This window comes from Staurois parvus, unplaced genomic scaffold, assembly GCF_062004578.1.
Source record: "Staurois parvus isolate SC_StPar_1 unplaced genomic scaffold, SC_StPar_1.0 ptg000087l, whole genome shotgun sequence".
NCBI lineage: Eukaryota > Metazoa > Chordata > Amphibia > Anura > Ranidae > Staurois > Staurois parvus.
In genome coordinates this window covers 710,265-725,502 of record NW_028317883.1, presented here as the reverse complement: position 1 = coordinate 725,502, position 15,238 = coordinate 710,265, and the positions used below count along the sequence as shown (strand labels likewise).

At 43.8% G+C, this 15,238-nt stretch overlaps 1 protein-coding gene across 2 annotated transcripts in view; it reads left to right on the top strand.

Moving 5' to 3' along the window:
• TAGLN (transgelin) overlaps positions 1-15,238 on the top strand; it is a 34,470-nt gene that overhangs the window by 16,407 nt on the left and 2,825 nt on the right. For both annotated transcript variants that reach the window (XM_089670141.1, XM_089670142.1), the window contains exons 2-3: positions 3,334-3,528; positions 4,777-4,954. In XM_089670141.1, the coding sequence (XP_089526267.1) occupies positions 3,346-3,528; positions 4,777-4,954 (361 nt within the window). In that variant the 5' untranslated portion in view covers positions 3,334-3,345. The remainder of the gene's footprint in view (positions 1-3,333; positions 3,529-4,776; positions 4,955-15,238) is intronic.

Below are 15,238 nucleotides of genomic sequence, written 5' to 3'. Positions count from 1 at the left end.
ATCAAATGATGGGGCATCCTTACGTTCCTAACACATTACCCAGTCCATATCAATATAGATATCCAGCATGATATTTTTCCTCATTGAGATCTGATGTGTTCCTTTAATTTTTTTTAACAGTGTATAATTATTAATCAAGATAATTTTGTACTATTATAAGTTTCTCAGCATTTTTTATATTCCATGTGAGTCCTATAGAATCATCCTCTCTATTGGACTAGAGCCTTTCTCTGGTCACTAGCAAAAATTGGTTACTATTTCACACAACAGAGAAGATTTGTGAAGGTTTTCCAGGGCTGACCCATGGTTTTTTTTTGTTTGCCAAGTGTCCAGTCCTCCTATAGGTATCATTATTACACAAAGATGAAAGACTCCCTGTGTCCCTCAACCTATCATCCACCACTCTCTTGGCTTCCATATATTGGGCCCTTTGTAGATGATAGCGATACACTTAGGAAGCCTAAATATTGATACTGTTCATTTTAGCATGGTCTGATATGCACCTTTTTCTGGGCTGAGTTATCTATCAAGATTTGCTGCAACATAGCCATCAGATTCTGTTTAGAGACAAAATATTAATATGTTGGTTGGTATATATAACCTCTGTTTTCACTTCATACATCAGACAGGAAATATCTGTTCCATCACCTTTGTTGTGGTTTATTCTTTAAATTATTACTCCATTCAGCCAAATACACTGTTGAACTACATTTATTACTTGTTCTACCTGCCAAGAAATCGATAGCTCTGCTTAATCAGTCCTGTGATCCAGGTGCCCATGGCAGAAAGCACAGCCAGCGACTATACTCCTTGGGATCTCTGTGAAGAGTACACTATGGTTGAGCAAGTTAATGTGCAAAAATAATCAAACTTGTTTTATAATAACATAATATCTTGGATTAAAAATAGTTTCTATTTTCTTTTTTCTAACATTTTTTTATGTCCACGCTCCCCACTCACACCACCTACTGTAGGAAGGAGTTCCACACTTTTACCACCTTAACAGTAAAGCACCCCTTGTGAAGTTTAAAGTTAGACTGCCTCCTATATTGAGTGGCCAAGTGTCTTCTTAAGAGATCTGAGACTGAATAATATACTCCCTATGTTAGAATGACCTTTTAGATATATGTATATTGCTACCATACCTCCTCTTAAGTAACTCTTCCCCAAGGGGAATAGGTTTAATGTTTGCAGTTGTTCCTCATAACTGAGGTCCTTCAGCCCCCTTATTAGCTTTGTTGCTCTTCTCTGGAATCTCTCCAGACTGAGCATATCCTTTCTGTGGGAACTGGATGGCATACTCAAGATGTGGTCAAACCAATGTTTTGGTAAGTGGTAGAATAGTTTTATCTCTTAAGTAAATAACCTTTTTAATGCATGCCAATAGTCTGCTAAGCTTTACTTGCTGCAGCTTGGCATTGCATGCTCTTGCTAAGCCTGTGATCCACCAGATCCCAGATCCTTTTCCATCCTCAATTCTCCCCACTGAGTAACTTGCATTCAAATACTTTACATTTTTCAATATTAAACCTCATTTGCGATATAGTAGCCCACCCCTTTCATTTATTGAGGTCTTCCTGTAAAGTTGCTATATCCTGTTGTGAAGTTATTACCCTGTTTAGCTTTGTAACATCAGCAAACACTGAGATTAAACACTTAATACCAACATCTCTATCATTTATGAACACGTTGAACAGAATTGGTCCCAGGACGAAGCCTTGGAGTACCCCGCTTACAAATCCAGACTATTCAGAAGATATGCCATTTATCACCACCCTCTGGATGTGCTCCTGTAACCGGTTTTCTATCTAAGTTCACACAGTATACTATTGTCAATGCCAACTAACCTCAATTTGTATATTAAGTGTTTATGGGGCAGTGTATCAAATGATTTGGCAAAATCCAGATACACCACATCCACAGGCCTTCCTCTATACATATTACAGCTCACTTCCCCATAAAATGTTAACATGATGGTCTGGCAAGAGCAATCCTTCATAAATCCATGCTGGTCACCACTAATTACACTATATTACTCTTGTGTATAGTCAGTTTTTACTTGTAAGTGGATGTGGCAAATTAGAAAAAGAGACACCAATCCCTTTGTAAGTTTATATGTCAATAAAATATTACTGCCTATAAAATTAAAAAGGACATAAAGTGTATGCAATAGTTTTGTCCACGCAGGCATACTTAGCGATACTAAAGGCTTATTTTTTTTTGCACAGAGCAACCCGAATCCTCATCTTCTTAGGCTCCCTGCAGGCTCTCCTGGCCCCTCCCTCCTGTCGGATGCCGCCACAGCAAGCAGCTTGCTATGAGGGCACCTGCTACTTTGTGTGTCCATTCAGAGCCCCCTCTCTCTTCTTATTGGCTCACTTGTTGTGATTGAAAGCAGCGGGAGCCAATGTCTCCAGCTGCTGTTTCAGCCAGTGAGGAGAAGAGGTCCCAGGATAGCCAAGACTCCAGTGCACATTGTTGGATGGAGAGGGGGCTTAGGTGAGTATTAGGGGGGCTGCTGCACAGAGAAGGTTTTTACCTTCATGTACAGAATGCATGAAGGTACAAAAGCTTGAGTCTTTACAACCATTTTAAGTGCCCTTATTGTTCAATATTAGATATTTCCTAAAAATGCAACATAACTCAGTTTCCTATCAGTATCCTGTTGATATTTATTGTGCTATATAGTCATTTTCTGTTTTTTTATTGAAAAACAAAAATGACTTAACTTGTGTTATGAATATATGTTTGACCATCGTGTGGTAAACAAAGTGCACACTTCTCTGATGTGAAACTTAAATTTGTGGTTGTCCTTCTGTCCATCAACAGCCTGTTCTACAGCAGCCTGTTCTAAGACCCCCTCCAGCCTGTGATTAGACAATGAATGAGTAGTGGGACCAGGGGCGGACTGACAACTCATGGGGCCCCCGAGCAATAGGAAATCATGGGGCCCCTGTGTCCGTGACCACACTCAAACCACACCTAAAAAAGCCTATGAAAGGTACCAGGAGCATCTCATAGTGCCCCCTACTGACCCCGGGCCCTCGGGCAGTGCCCGAGTGCCTAAATAGTCAGTCCGCCCCTGAGCAGGACACTGATGAGATCATTCACCAGGAAGATTCTGAGAAAGCTCTGTGTTAGATGGACAGTGCAATAGTCAAAGGTCATTTTTAGCATTAGTCTACATTCAGTGTTTGTTATGCCCATACATTTCAGTGTGTCTGTTTATGTATCTTATCAAAGTACAAGAACATAAGTCTGTGGTACTGCTTTTGGTATGAATTCCTCATGACTTTAGATTAACAAACCTTTCTAACTTTTTCATGTATGCAGGTCTAAGAAGCCATGGCTAATAAAGGCCCTTCATACGGCATGAGCCGTGATGTCATGTCCCGCATAGAAAAAAAGTATGATGACGAATTGGAGGCACGTCTACTGCAGTGGATTAAGCTTCAGGCTGGTGCTGATGCAGGGGAACCACCAGAGCAAGGACGATATGGATTCCAGCAATGGTTGAAGAATGGAGTGGTGAGCATGGAGTCAGAATGGGTTATAATTCATAGTTCTTTTGTTCAGAATCACACATGGGAATTTCTGTACAGGAATGCTAACTGCAGCCATTATACCATTCTATCTTGAAGGCAGGTTTGGAAAAAAAATGCAAAATTCAAGTACCCATCTATTCTCCAAACAATCACCCAGTAGCAGTACAGACATTAGTCTTAGGCTATTGAAGAGTGTTAATCTGATTCATATTACAGTTCCAGTCATCTCCTTGCATTACATTTTAATTAGTTAATTATATAGGAGAAATTCTAACCAAAAAAGTTAAAGCCTGACTCCAGTTTTTTCTTTGGATTTGGATAAAGTTGGGAGGAAATGAAGAACAACTATCATTACACATTTTTCATAATGGTCTGCCCCATGGGACAACATACATGAAGTACTTTGACCCATATAACTAGGTACTTCCTAAGTCTAGTTATGAAGTCTGACCTGACGCCTTTTCTTATCCGTGTGGCAAATCCGACAACAGCTTGGAAGGAGACAGACCTGACGTAACTGCAGCTTGTCTCGATGCAGAGCACTTTCCTGAGACAAGCTGCAGGAGGAGGGAGACAGTGGGCTGACACTTGCCCCTTCTCCTTCTGCAATCCTCTTTTCTCAGGGAAAGTGCTCTGAGGCAAAACTGTCAGCAGTTATGATAGATCAATCTCCTTCCAAGCTGTTATGTGATTTGTGCGTGAGGAGGGGATATGGGCAGGTCTAACTTCATAACTAGACTTAGGAAGCACCTAGCTATATTGGAACAAAGTACTACATACTTTGTCCCATGGAGGGATGAACAATGTAAATGCATTTGTAATGATAGTTCTTCTTTAAAAATTTTGTCAGGTTTTTATTCCTGTCCATGACTCCAGGGATTCCCCTTCACTACCTGTCCCGGTGACACCCATACAGAAACTGTGAGTGTGGTTGTCACTGGGACAGAAATGGAAAATATTGTCAGAGGCTCTAACCCTTTCTTATGCTATTCTAAACTTTTTTTTTGTTTTTCTTGGTATTCCTGTTGCAGATTTCACATCACTTTCTGCATAAATGAACTATTCCAACAGTCACACAAATGTCAATAAAAACATGAATGAGGCTCTAGCCCTTCCTCTTCTATTCAAAGCAACGCAGAAAGTTTAGCTGACGCTGGGCTGTAAAATACTTTTGACAAAGAATCACAATAAATCCAAGTAGTCTAAAGATTATCCTTTGGCCTTTTCATAGGTTCTTTCAAAACTGATAAATAGCCTATACCCAAGGGGCTCACAGCCTGTTAAGATCCCTGAACCCCCTCCCAGCATGGCCTTCAAGCAAATGGAACAAGTGGCGCAGTTCTTAAAGGCAGCCGAGGATTATGGAGTGGTGAAAACCGATATCTTCCAAACCGTAGACCTGTATGAAGGTAAACCCTGCCCTTACTAAGTCACATTCATAACAGACAAGAGATTCTCATTTTTAGATATTGGAAACATATCATATGCTGTTATAATGAGGTATAAAGACTTTTAATAAGAAATACAGTTTTTTTTCTTGTCAATAGATCATTTACACATCATTGGGGATCTTGTTGAAAAGCAGAAAAATCTGAGGTTTTCATCTAATCTAACTACTGTACATGATGGTGATCAACCTACTTACAAAGCATTGAGTTCAGTGTGTTGGAAATGTAGGAGCTTGCCAGCAAGATGCTAAGTAACTCAGTAGCATAGAAATTAACCATACAGTTTAATGCTAATTGTGAGCTGTCTTTCATCAATCCTGAGGATCTTCATTAGCTCCAGGTTGTCTATGAAAAACAGGGGGACAATGTATATATTAGTAGGGCTGCCACCGGTCTGGTATTTTACCATCATGGCCTGTAAAAATTGGCTCACTGTCAATGTTAATATAAAACAGATAATAGGGCCACCATTTTTTAGAATTGTCTATTGGCTGTTGGTGATAGAAGAAAAAAATAGCAATAGAATCGCCCCAGTCTATTCACGGCCATGACCTATGCCTCCAAAAGCAGGATTTTCTTTCTTTTTTCACTTACCTGTAATATTCCTTTCTTGGAGTACACTATAGGACACAGGATTGTTAAAATATTAGAAAATTGGGTTCATTTCCACGGCCAGGTGGACACAGGTAAATAGCAAAGTTTGACATTGTTCAGTATATGAGTATCACCTCAGTTTTGTCAGCAAGCAATATCAGAGTTAATGTAGTGGGGAGAGACCTGTGTCCTATGATGTACTCTGAGAAAAGGAATTTTACAGACAAGTAAAATAAAATCCTGTTTTATTAATTGTACATCACAGGACACAGAAGAGTTAATTATTAGATTAGTTCGACATCCAAAAGAAAACCCCATGGGGGGCAGGCAACAGCAAACAATGGCTAAGAGGAAGAGGAATAAACTTTGAAGGCCCCTACAAGGCCACCTTTAGGAATTTCCAGCTGAGGACATCATCTGCCCAAGAATGAACATGTACCTAGTAAAACTTTGTAAATGTATGATCAGAAGGCCAGGTGACCACCTTATGCACCTGATGTTGAAAAGGCCACAAAGCCCCAACACATCTGCTGAAGTGGACCCTCACAGGAAATGGAGAAACCCCACCTTTCAGGTCATACGTTTGAGTGATAATTTGTCAAATCCATCTAGCAATTGTGGATCTAGAAGCAGCCAATCCTTTCCAGGAGACTTCAGGCAGCAGGAACAAACGTTATTGGGAGAAAGTGAAGGTACATTTATTAAATACCTTCTCAAGCTTTGTCTATACAAAGGAAAATGGTGGGATCTTAAGTCCTTAAGGGGGGTAGTATTGATTTAGCTCCAAATGATCCTCAATGGCTCATAGTTGATATGGTTCAGAAACACTTAGACCAGGGGTTAGCAACCCATAGATTGCAATCTACCAGTAGATCACGGTCTGGGCTTGTTGACCCATCATTCCAGAGCATCAGAGTGCAATGCAGAAGGACTACTTGTAAAGTTGGAGCTGTAGTAGGGAGCAAGAGCCACATAAGTTGATGCCTCCTCTGTAGTGCTGGCTCCTCTCCCATGCTGAGTGATACCACTGCACTCCACCTCTTATCCCAGCTACAGGTCTCCAGAGTGAAGCCAACAGCAAGAAAGAAGAGGTCTTCAGGTCAGTGTGAAGCAATACACTGGGCATAATAGTATAGGGCTGCTTTCACCTTGGTGTGCTGTGATTTACCCACAGCGCGGGGGTAGTGCAGTGTACATGCAGCTTTCCTGCGGGTTTGCTATGCTTAGCCATAGACTTCTATTATATCCCAAGGGTTTGGTGCACTTTCTGAAATTTCACCAAAACTCCGGAATGCAGTAGTTTTGGTGCACTTTTTGCACCACACCTGAAAAATATAATAGAAGTCTATGGTAAAGCACAGCTAACCCAGGAAAGTTTCAGATGCGGTGCAGGTAAACCCCAGCACATCAGTGTGAAAGCAGCCTTTTAGGGGACTCAGAACAGTAAGGGTTCATTTACATTTGCAGTTTTTGGGGGTGGTAAAAGCCCATAGTTAAGATCTGTTTTTACCACTCCCTCCCCAACCGCTCCCCTTTTAGCTGCAGTGGCCAGGGGTGTACACATGTCGCAGCCACAGCAGCCATTATATGCTCTATCATGGTTGGTGGGTGTACCTGCATGATTCAAGTCAATGAGGCCGCTCTGCAAGTTCCCTGCACAATTTTACAGTACAGCCAAGAAGGGGTTAAAGCAGGCAGTGTTGTTTTGCTTTCTCACCACCTGCTTTAACCCCTTGGATCCTGCTGAAGCATGCAGTTGTGGGACGCTTGCTGAGTGGTCCTATTTACTTGAATGGGTCGCAATTGGCAGATAGTAACACCTACCCAAAGCAGGGGGCTTAATTAATACTGCGGCATGTGTACACCTTTGGCTGCTGCTTCAGCAGCTAAAGGAGGTAGGGATTGGGGCAGTAAAACCGTGACTCAACCACAGGGTTTTACCACCCTCTACTTTACGTGCGAACAAGCCCTAAGTGTGCCACTGCTAAATGCAACCAAGGGCTCATTCACAAATGCAGCAGGCAATGCTGCAGCTCTGAAAAGCAATGTGAGTGTTGGGGTTGGTTTCTAAGCCATTGTTTCTAATTTTCAGAGATTTGTTAATGACTGGCATAGCACCATTGGATCATGTAAGGCCAATGTGGTGCCAATATTTAACCGCCTCCCGCCTGCAATATAAGAAAATGACAGGCGGGTGGCGGTTCTCTCGTTCTGGGAGGACGTTATATGACATCCTCCCACTCTAACTGCCCTTGAGGGTGCGTGGCACAGCGATCGGCAGTGTGCTGTGTCCCTGGGACACAGCAGATCACTGATCACTGTAAAGAGCCGATGATGTTGGCTCTGTCATGTGATCAGCTGATCACGTGTAAATAGGAAATGCCAGTTATTGGCAGTCCTCTCCTCCTGCTGACAGCTCTTGAGGACAGGAGAGCCGATAATTGGCATTACTCAGAGTGGACATCTACACTGATGATCAGTGTAGCCCCATCAGTGTCACTTGTCAGTGCCCATCAATGCCACCTGTAAGTGCCCATCAATGCCACATACCAGTGCCCATCAATGCCACATATCAGTGCCTACTAGTGCACATTAATGCCACATATCAGTGTCCATCTGAGCTGCCTTTCAGTGCTGCCTATCAGTGCCAGCCAGTGACACCTATCAGTGCCTGTCAGTGCCGTCTATCAATGCCTGTCGGTGCCACCTAATAGTTCCAGTCAGTGCCACCCATCAGTGCCATGAGTGCTGCCTTTCAGTGCCCAGTGATGCCTGTCCATGCCCATCAGTGCCCATCACTGCAGCCTCATAAGTGCACCTCAGTGAAGGAGAAAAATTGCTTATTTACAAAATTCTATAACAGAAACTAAGAAACAATTTAAAAAAAGAAAAATTCAGTCTTTTTTAGTTTGTTTAGCAAAAAATAACAACCCCAGTGGTGATTAAATACTACCAAAAGAAAGCTCTATCTGTGTCAAAGAAATTAAACAAATTTTGTTTGGGTACAGTGTTGCATGACCGCACAATTTTTATCCTTTTTTTCACACAAATTGAGCTTTCTTTTGGTGGTATTTAATCACCACTGTTTTTTTTATATTTTGCACTATAAACGAAAAAAAAACCTGAAAATGTTTAAAAAATTTGTTTTCGTTGTTTCTTTTATAAAGTTTTGCAAGCAAGTAATTTTTCTCCTTCACTGATGTGCGTTGATGAGGCTGCACTGATAGGCACTTTTGGGGCTGCACTGATTATCAGTGTAGATGAATCCTTTCACAGTTGCCGGTTAACAGCAGCACTTTCCTCGCACTGTGACAGAGTGACAACCGACAAGTGTATTTACATGTGGATCAGCTGTGATTGGACACAGCTGATTACATGGCAAAAGGTCGCTGTGATTGGCCCTTTACCATGTCATGTGATCAGCTGTGTCCAAAGGACACAGCGATCACAGAGAGCGCCAGGTGCATGCCAATGGAGGTGCGTGTTCTGGGAGGAAGTCATATGACGCTCTCCCAGAACTGGACGACCGTGCTGTAGCTGTCATTCAGCTATAGCGCGGGCAAGGAGTAGTTAATAAGAGACCACCCACAAGAGTTTTTGTTAGTAAATAATATTTTAATCAATAGTCAGCATAAATTCACGAAAGACAGAAGTTCTCAAATCCCATTTCTTTTTATGAGGAGGTGAGCAAAACTTTAGACCAAGGTGTGGCGGTGGACGTGGTATACTTGGATTTTGCAAAAGCGTTTGACACAGTTCCCCACACACAGCTAATGTGTAAGGTAAAGTCTTCGGGCTTGGAAAAATCCATATGTAAATGGATAGAAAACTGGCTAAAAGATCATATTCAGAGAGTAGTGGTTAATGATTCATATTCTGAATGGTTTAGTGGTGTACCCCAAGGTTCAGTGTTGGGACCCTTACTTTTTAATATTCCGGTATTTATAAACGATATAGGGTCTGGGATTAAAAATCCCATTTCAGTCTTTGCAGATGGCACCAAGGTGTTTAATTGGGCAACTACAGTATGCAGCAAATGAGGTTTAATGTTGATAAATGAAAGGTTATGCACTTGGGGCTAAACACAAGCATGTATCATACACTCTAGGAGGAGAACAGCTGGGGGAATCGGTAGTAGAGAAGGATCTGGGTGTTCTAGTAGATCACTAACCTAATAGTATGCAATGGCAAGCTGCAGTTTCTAAAACTATCAAAATCCTTTCTTGTATTAAACTGCTATTAAACCCAAAACCAAAAAATTAAACCAAAACCAAACAATTTTTCCTTTTGGGATAAAGGTTTTACATAAATATATAAAAGCTGGTCATTTTAAGCACTCTACCAGGTTTTGTTTTGGTTTAATACTGGTATGGACTCCAGAGAGAGATACAAATATTTGATCCTGTACAAACCATCATATGCAGTTCAATTATGGGCACCAATTCACAAAAAGGATATTGGAGAACTGGAGTAAGTGCAGAGAAGAGTAGTCAAACTGACAATGTATATGGAGGTTTCCTATTTTTTATCGGTTGAACTAGATGGATTTGTGGTTTTTTTTAACCTAACTGCAACTATGTGACTGTGAATTAGACTGATAGAGCCTTAACCACATCCAGGCAGTGAAGAACAATCACCTTAGTATGACTTGGAGCCAGACAAAAGGAAGCAAACAATCTGTCCTACTTTAGAAAAAATGCTGAGACCACTTAAATCCAGCCATAGATGGATCAATGAATCAGCTGGCTCAGCAGAAACCAGATGAATTTCAATCTATCTATGGGTAGGCTGGATCTATTGATCAACTTCAGTACAACCAGCTTGTTGTAGGGTGATTTTGTGCGATCACTGCTAGAGGCTATAACTACCAGCGGTAATCATTGTATTCTGCTGGTGGGGAAGGCTGGCAGAACACAATAATGCTGCGTGAGGGATTCCCCCATCAACACTGACTGTGTTGATAGGGTAATTGAGCACTTTTCTTTCTTTCAACTCATGGTTGAAGATAAGAAAATTGCACAATCTATGGCTAGCCTTAGGTAGGAAGAGTTTTGTAACCCCAAAACAACCTTGTCCTTGTAAAATACAAGAAGAGATTCTTTAAAAGGACAAACTCAGACACCCTAATCAAGGTGCTAGCCACAGGAAAAGCAACCTTGGTGCTAGGAGAGGGAGAGAAATATCCTGAACAGGATCAAATGGTTGCCTCTGACCTTTTCTAGTCAGGGCTAAGAACTTGTACAGTTCTGACTGAAGAAGGATAAAATCTGCTTTTCATGTGCAGTAGTAAACCCTATGAGAAGAGGGCTTTCTGGCCTTCAGCCAAGTGGGAATCAATCAGCAGCACCCCTGTCCTTTTGGACTTGGGCTGCGACAACAACCAAGCCATCAAATCACATGACCATAAATTGGGATGGAGCACGTGACCTTGAGAGGTCCATACTGTCCGGTATGGCCCAAGGAGAGTCTATGTCCTAGTGCCACCCCCTCCTGGGCCAATTCACAGCACTGCCTTTCCTCTCTATCCTTGGAAGAAGACATTCAGGAGTTTTGAGAGAGGGAAACGCATAAACCAGGTTGAACTGAGTCCAAAGTTGGTGACACACCTGTGGGTGGAGGTTCCACTCTCTGGGATTCAGCCTTTGGCGGTTTAAGAAGTCTGCTTGCCAATTATCCACTCCAGGAAATTTGCACCAGAAAGAATCACAACATGTAGTTCCACCCAAGTCAGAGTTATTTTTGTTTCTCTAAAGCAGCGGTTCTCAACCTGGGGGTCGAACGACACTTTCCCAGGGGTCGCCTAAGACCATCGGAAAACACATATTTCCGATGGCCTTAGGAACCGAGACACCGCTCCTTGACCCGTCTCCAGGTGTGGGCGGGATGACATGCCGTCCCTGTCATCTGGACACACCCCCGGGATCAATCCTTCCTCGTCGGTGATTGGCCGCCGGAACTGTAGCTCAAGAGAGGCACACAGGCGGCCAATCACCGGCGAGGAGGTGGAGCTTGGAAAGGAGGAGCCGAGCGGCACCGCGAAGCACGAGCGAGTGAAGAGGAGGAAAGCGGCCGGAGAAGGAAGCCATCTGACCGGTAAGTGTTTGTACCATGGGAGAGGGAGGGAGCGAGCGAGCCCAGGCTGGAGCAGGGGTCAGCAAGGTAAGTATCAGTGGTGTCAGTGGGAGGAATAGTGCCCAATCATTGGTGTCACTATTACCAATGATGGGGCACTATTCCTCCCCCCACTGACACCAACGATGGGGCACTATTCCTCCCACTGACACCAACGATGGGGCACTATTCCTCCCACTGACACCAACGATGGGGCACTATTCCTCCCACTGACACCAACGATGGGGCACTATTCCTCCCACTGACACCAACGATGGGGCACTATACTTCCCTCTGATACCAACGATGGGGCACTATTCCTTCCACTGACAGCAATGTTGGGGCACTATTGCTCCCCCTGATGCCAACGATGGGGCACTATTCCTCCCACTGACACCAATGATGGGGCACTATTCCTCCCACTGATACCAATGATGGGGCACTATTCCTCCCACTGACACCAATGATGGGGCACTATTCCTCCCACTGACACCAATAATGGGGCCGTATTCCCCCCACTGACACCAATGATGGGGCACTATTCCTCCCACTGACACCAGTGATGGGGCACTATTCCTCCCACTGACACCAATGATGGGGCACTTTTCCTCCCACTGACACCAGTGATGGGACACTATTCCTCCCACTGACACCAGTGATGGGGCACTATTCCTCCCACTGACACCAATGATGGGGCACTATTCCCCCCACTGACACCAATGATGGGGCACTATTCCCCCCACTGACACCAATGATGGGGCACTATTCCCCCCACTGACACCAATGATGGGGCACTATTCCCCCCACTGACACCAATGATGGGGCACTATTCCCCCCACTGACACCTATGATGGGGCACTATTCCTCCCATTGACACCAACGATGGGGCACTATTCCTCCCCCCACTGACACCAACGATGGGGCACTATTCCTCCCACTGACACCAATGATGGGGCACTATTCCTCCCACTGACACCAATGATGGGGCACTATTCCTCCCACTGACACCAATGATGGGGCACTATTCCCCCCACTGACACCTATGATGGGGCACTATTCCTACCACTGGCACCAATGATGGGGCACTATTCCTACCACTGACACCAATGATGGGGGCACTATTCCTACCACTGATACCAATGATGGGGCACTATTCCTCCCATTGACATCATTAGAAAGCATTAGAAAGGTTGAGAACCACTGCTCTAAAGTGTCCTGACTTATAGTACCCTTGATGGTTTTTGTACTCCACTGCCATGGGGTTGTCAGATTGTACCCTGACTGGCACTCTCAGGAGCAGGGGGAATTGCCCAGAGTTCCTGGATGTTGATTGACATCCACATTTCCTCTGATGGATGCATGCCCCACACTAACAGGGAGTCCAAGACACCCCTCTTCCAGCCTGACAGGCTAGTGTTCATTGTCAGTACTTTCCAAAGCATTGCACCACTTGGAGAAAGGTTTTCTGCAATTCCAGCACAGAGCTGGACAGCCACCATTCCAAGAGTAACCTGGTCTTGGTACTCAGAGACATAGGGTGATCCAAGAACAGAGTCTCATAGTCCCATGCTGTCAGGATGTTGAATTGCAACAGTCTGGAGTGAATCTGAGTGTACGGGACTGCCTTGAAGGAAGCTTTAACCCCATCACCATCATCAATCCCTTCTACCATCAACCCCAGCACCCTCACACAGAAGTGAATGAAGGGGCATTCCAGGGAATTCAACTCCTATTCTTAGAGCTGATGGGTCTGAAGCTTTTCTTGGGGCTGTGTCGAGGACAAGGGTCATATATTCTAGGTGCTGTGATGGCCCCTGGTTGACTTCTTGAGGTTGAGGCTTGCACCATTTCTTGCAGGCCTTGCACCATTTCACTTCAGGCCAAAAAACAGAGCCACAAACTGAAAATGTTGTTCCCCTACTGCAAAGAGCAGGCAGCCCTAAAGAAGCGGAAAAATAGGGATGTGAAGAGTAGTCATCATTGATGTCCACTAAGGTCAGGAAATCCCTCCTAGATGGAGAGAAGCAGCCACTAACCATACAGATTCCATATGGAACTTTTGAACATGTAAGAACCTACTTAGGTGCTTCAGCTCCATCAGCATTTGGCTTGGGCCCAATGAACAGGTTGGAATAGTAACCATAAAACCTTCCTGTTCTGGAACAAGGGCAATGAGCCTCAGAGTGCAACTGATCCAGAGCAGTAAACAGGGCTGTTTTAGTCATGTGCAGTAGGCACATTCGATGGCATGACATGTTGAGAAGGCAAGATGTGAAACTCCAGTTTGTAGCCTGTGAATACATTGTGACATGGTTTTGGGCCCATATGGCCGTGAAGGCTGCCAAGCATCCATCCTCTTGCAGAAGTGGGGTGTTCCTTTACTGGGAAAAAGGTTTGTTAGTGATCTTGGCGGGCCTGGGTCTCCAAGTACACTTCTTAAAGAAAGATTTATTTTTTGATCTTGAGTTCTGAAAAGAAAGTAAGGAACCCTTCTTGGTTTCAGATAAAAACAGCTTTTGCTGCTTTATTAGAGGTAAGAGTGCTCTTTCCTCCTGTGAGTTTTTTTTGAATACACGTATCCAGAGCATTGCCAAAAAGGATTTAACTTTCAAAAGGCATATATTCCAACTGCCTCTTGCTAGTAAATTTTGCTGACCAGCATTTTAGCTACAGCAATCACCTTATGTGCACTGACACAAGCTCCAAATCCATCCACATAGCACTTCCGGAAAGAGCTACAAGTGCTGATAGGCCAGTGAACTGGATCTAAGGTTCCAGGTTCTTTCATTAAAGGCTATGCCCAACCAGTAAATCCAAGCAGACTGCCATAGATGCATCGGTGGGTTGCATGGCTGTCCATGGAAAAGAATGACTTAAAAGGGACTGCATGGTCCTTAAACATTTGCTTGTTATCCACTGGTACTGTAAGGGTTCTATTTATGTGAGACACTGCAAAGACCTGCTTTTCGTGAAAACTGTTATTCATTAGGTATTGTACAAATTCCTTGTATGGGTGAGCCCAGTCCTTGTATAGATCCTTTTCAGTGTAAAGATGTAATGGACAAGTTTTCATTGGCTTGGACACGGTCAACCTTAGGCCCTGAAGGTTTCAGTAGTGACACTTTTTGTTACGGGACACCTCAGTGAAAAGGCTCACTGTGGATCATTGAGATGGAGACACATTAGCAGTCTGGGCATCCTCTTCAAACGATTTGTCCACCTCAGAGGTGTCTGCTTCTTCAGACCCTCCCTTCTCAATTTCCATTCCAAGGGTGGTAAGGGAAAGTTACAAGGTAGCTTCGGTGGGGATGGAGACCTAGACCTGAGTCCGATCCCTCTACTGCCAGATCTGCCATGCCTTCAAGGCTTACAAGAGGCTGAAATAATCACAATCCTAAAGTACTGACACCAATAATGGGGTATGGGTAGCCTCACAGTATTCCACCATCTGAAGAGCTTCAGGATCCCTGGTTATGCCATAGCCTGTGCTGTAGGAGCTCTGCAGTACACATTCTACTCATCTGGTGTTTTCTGTGACAG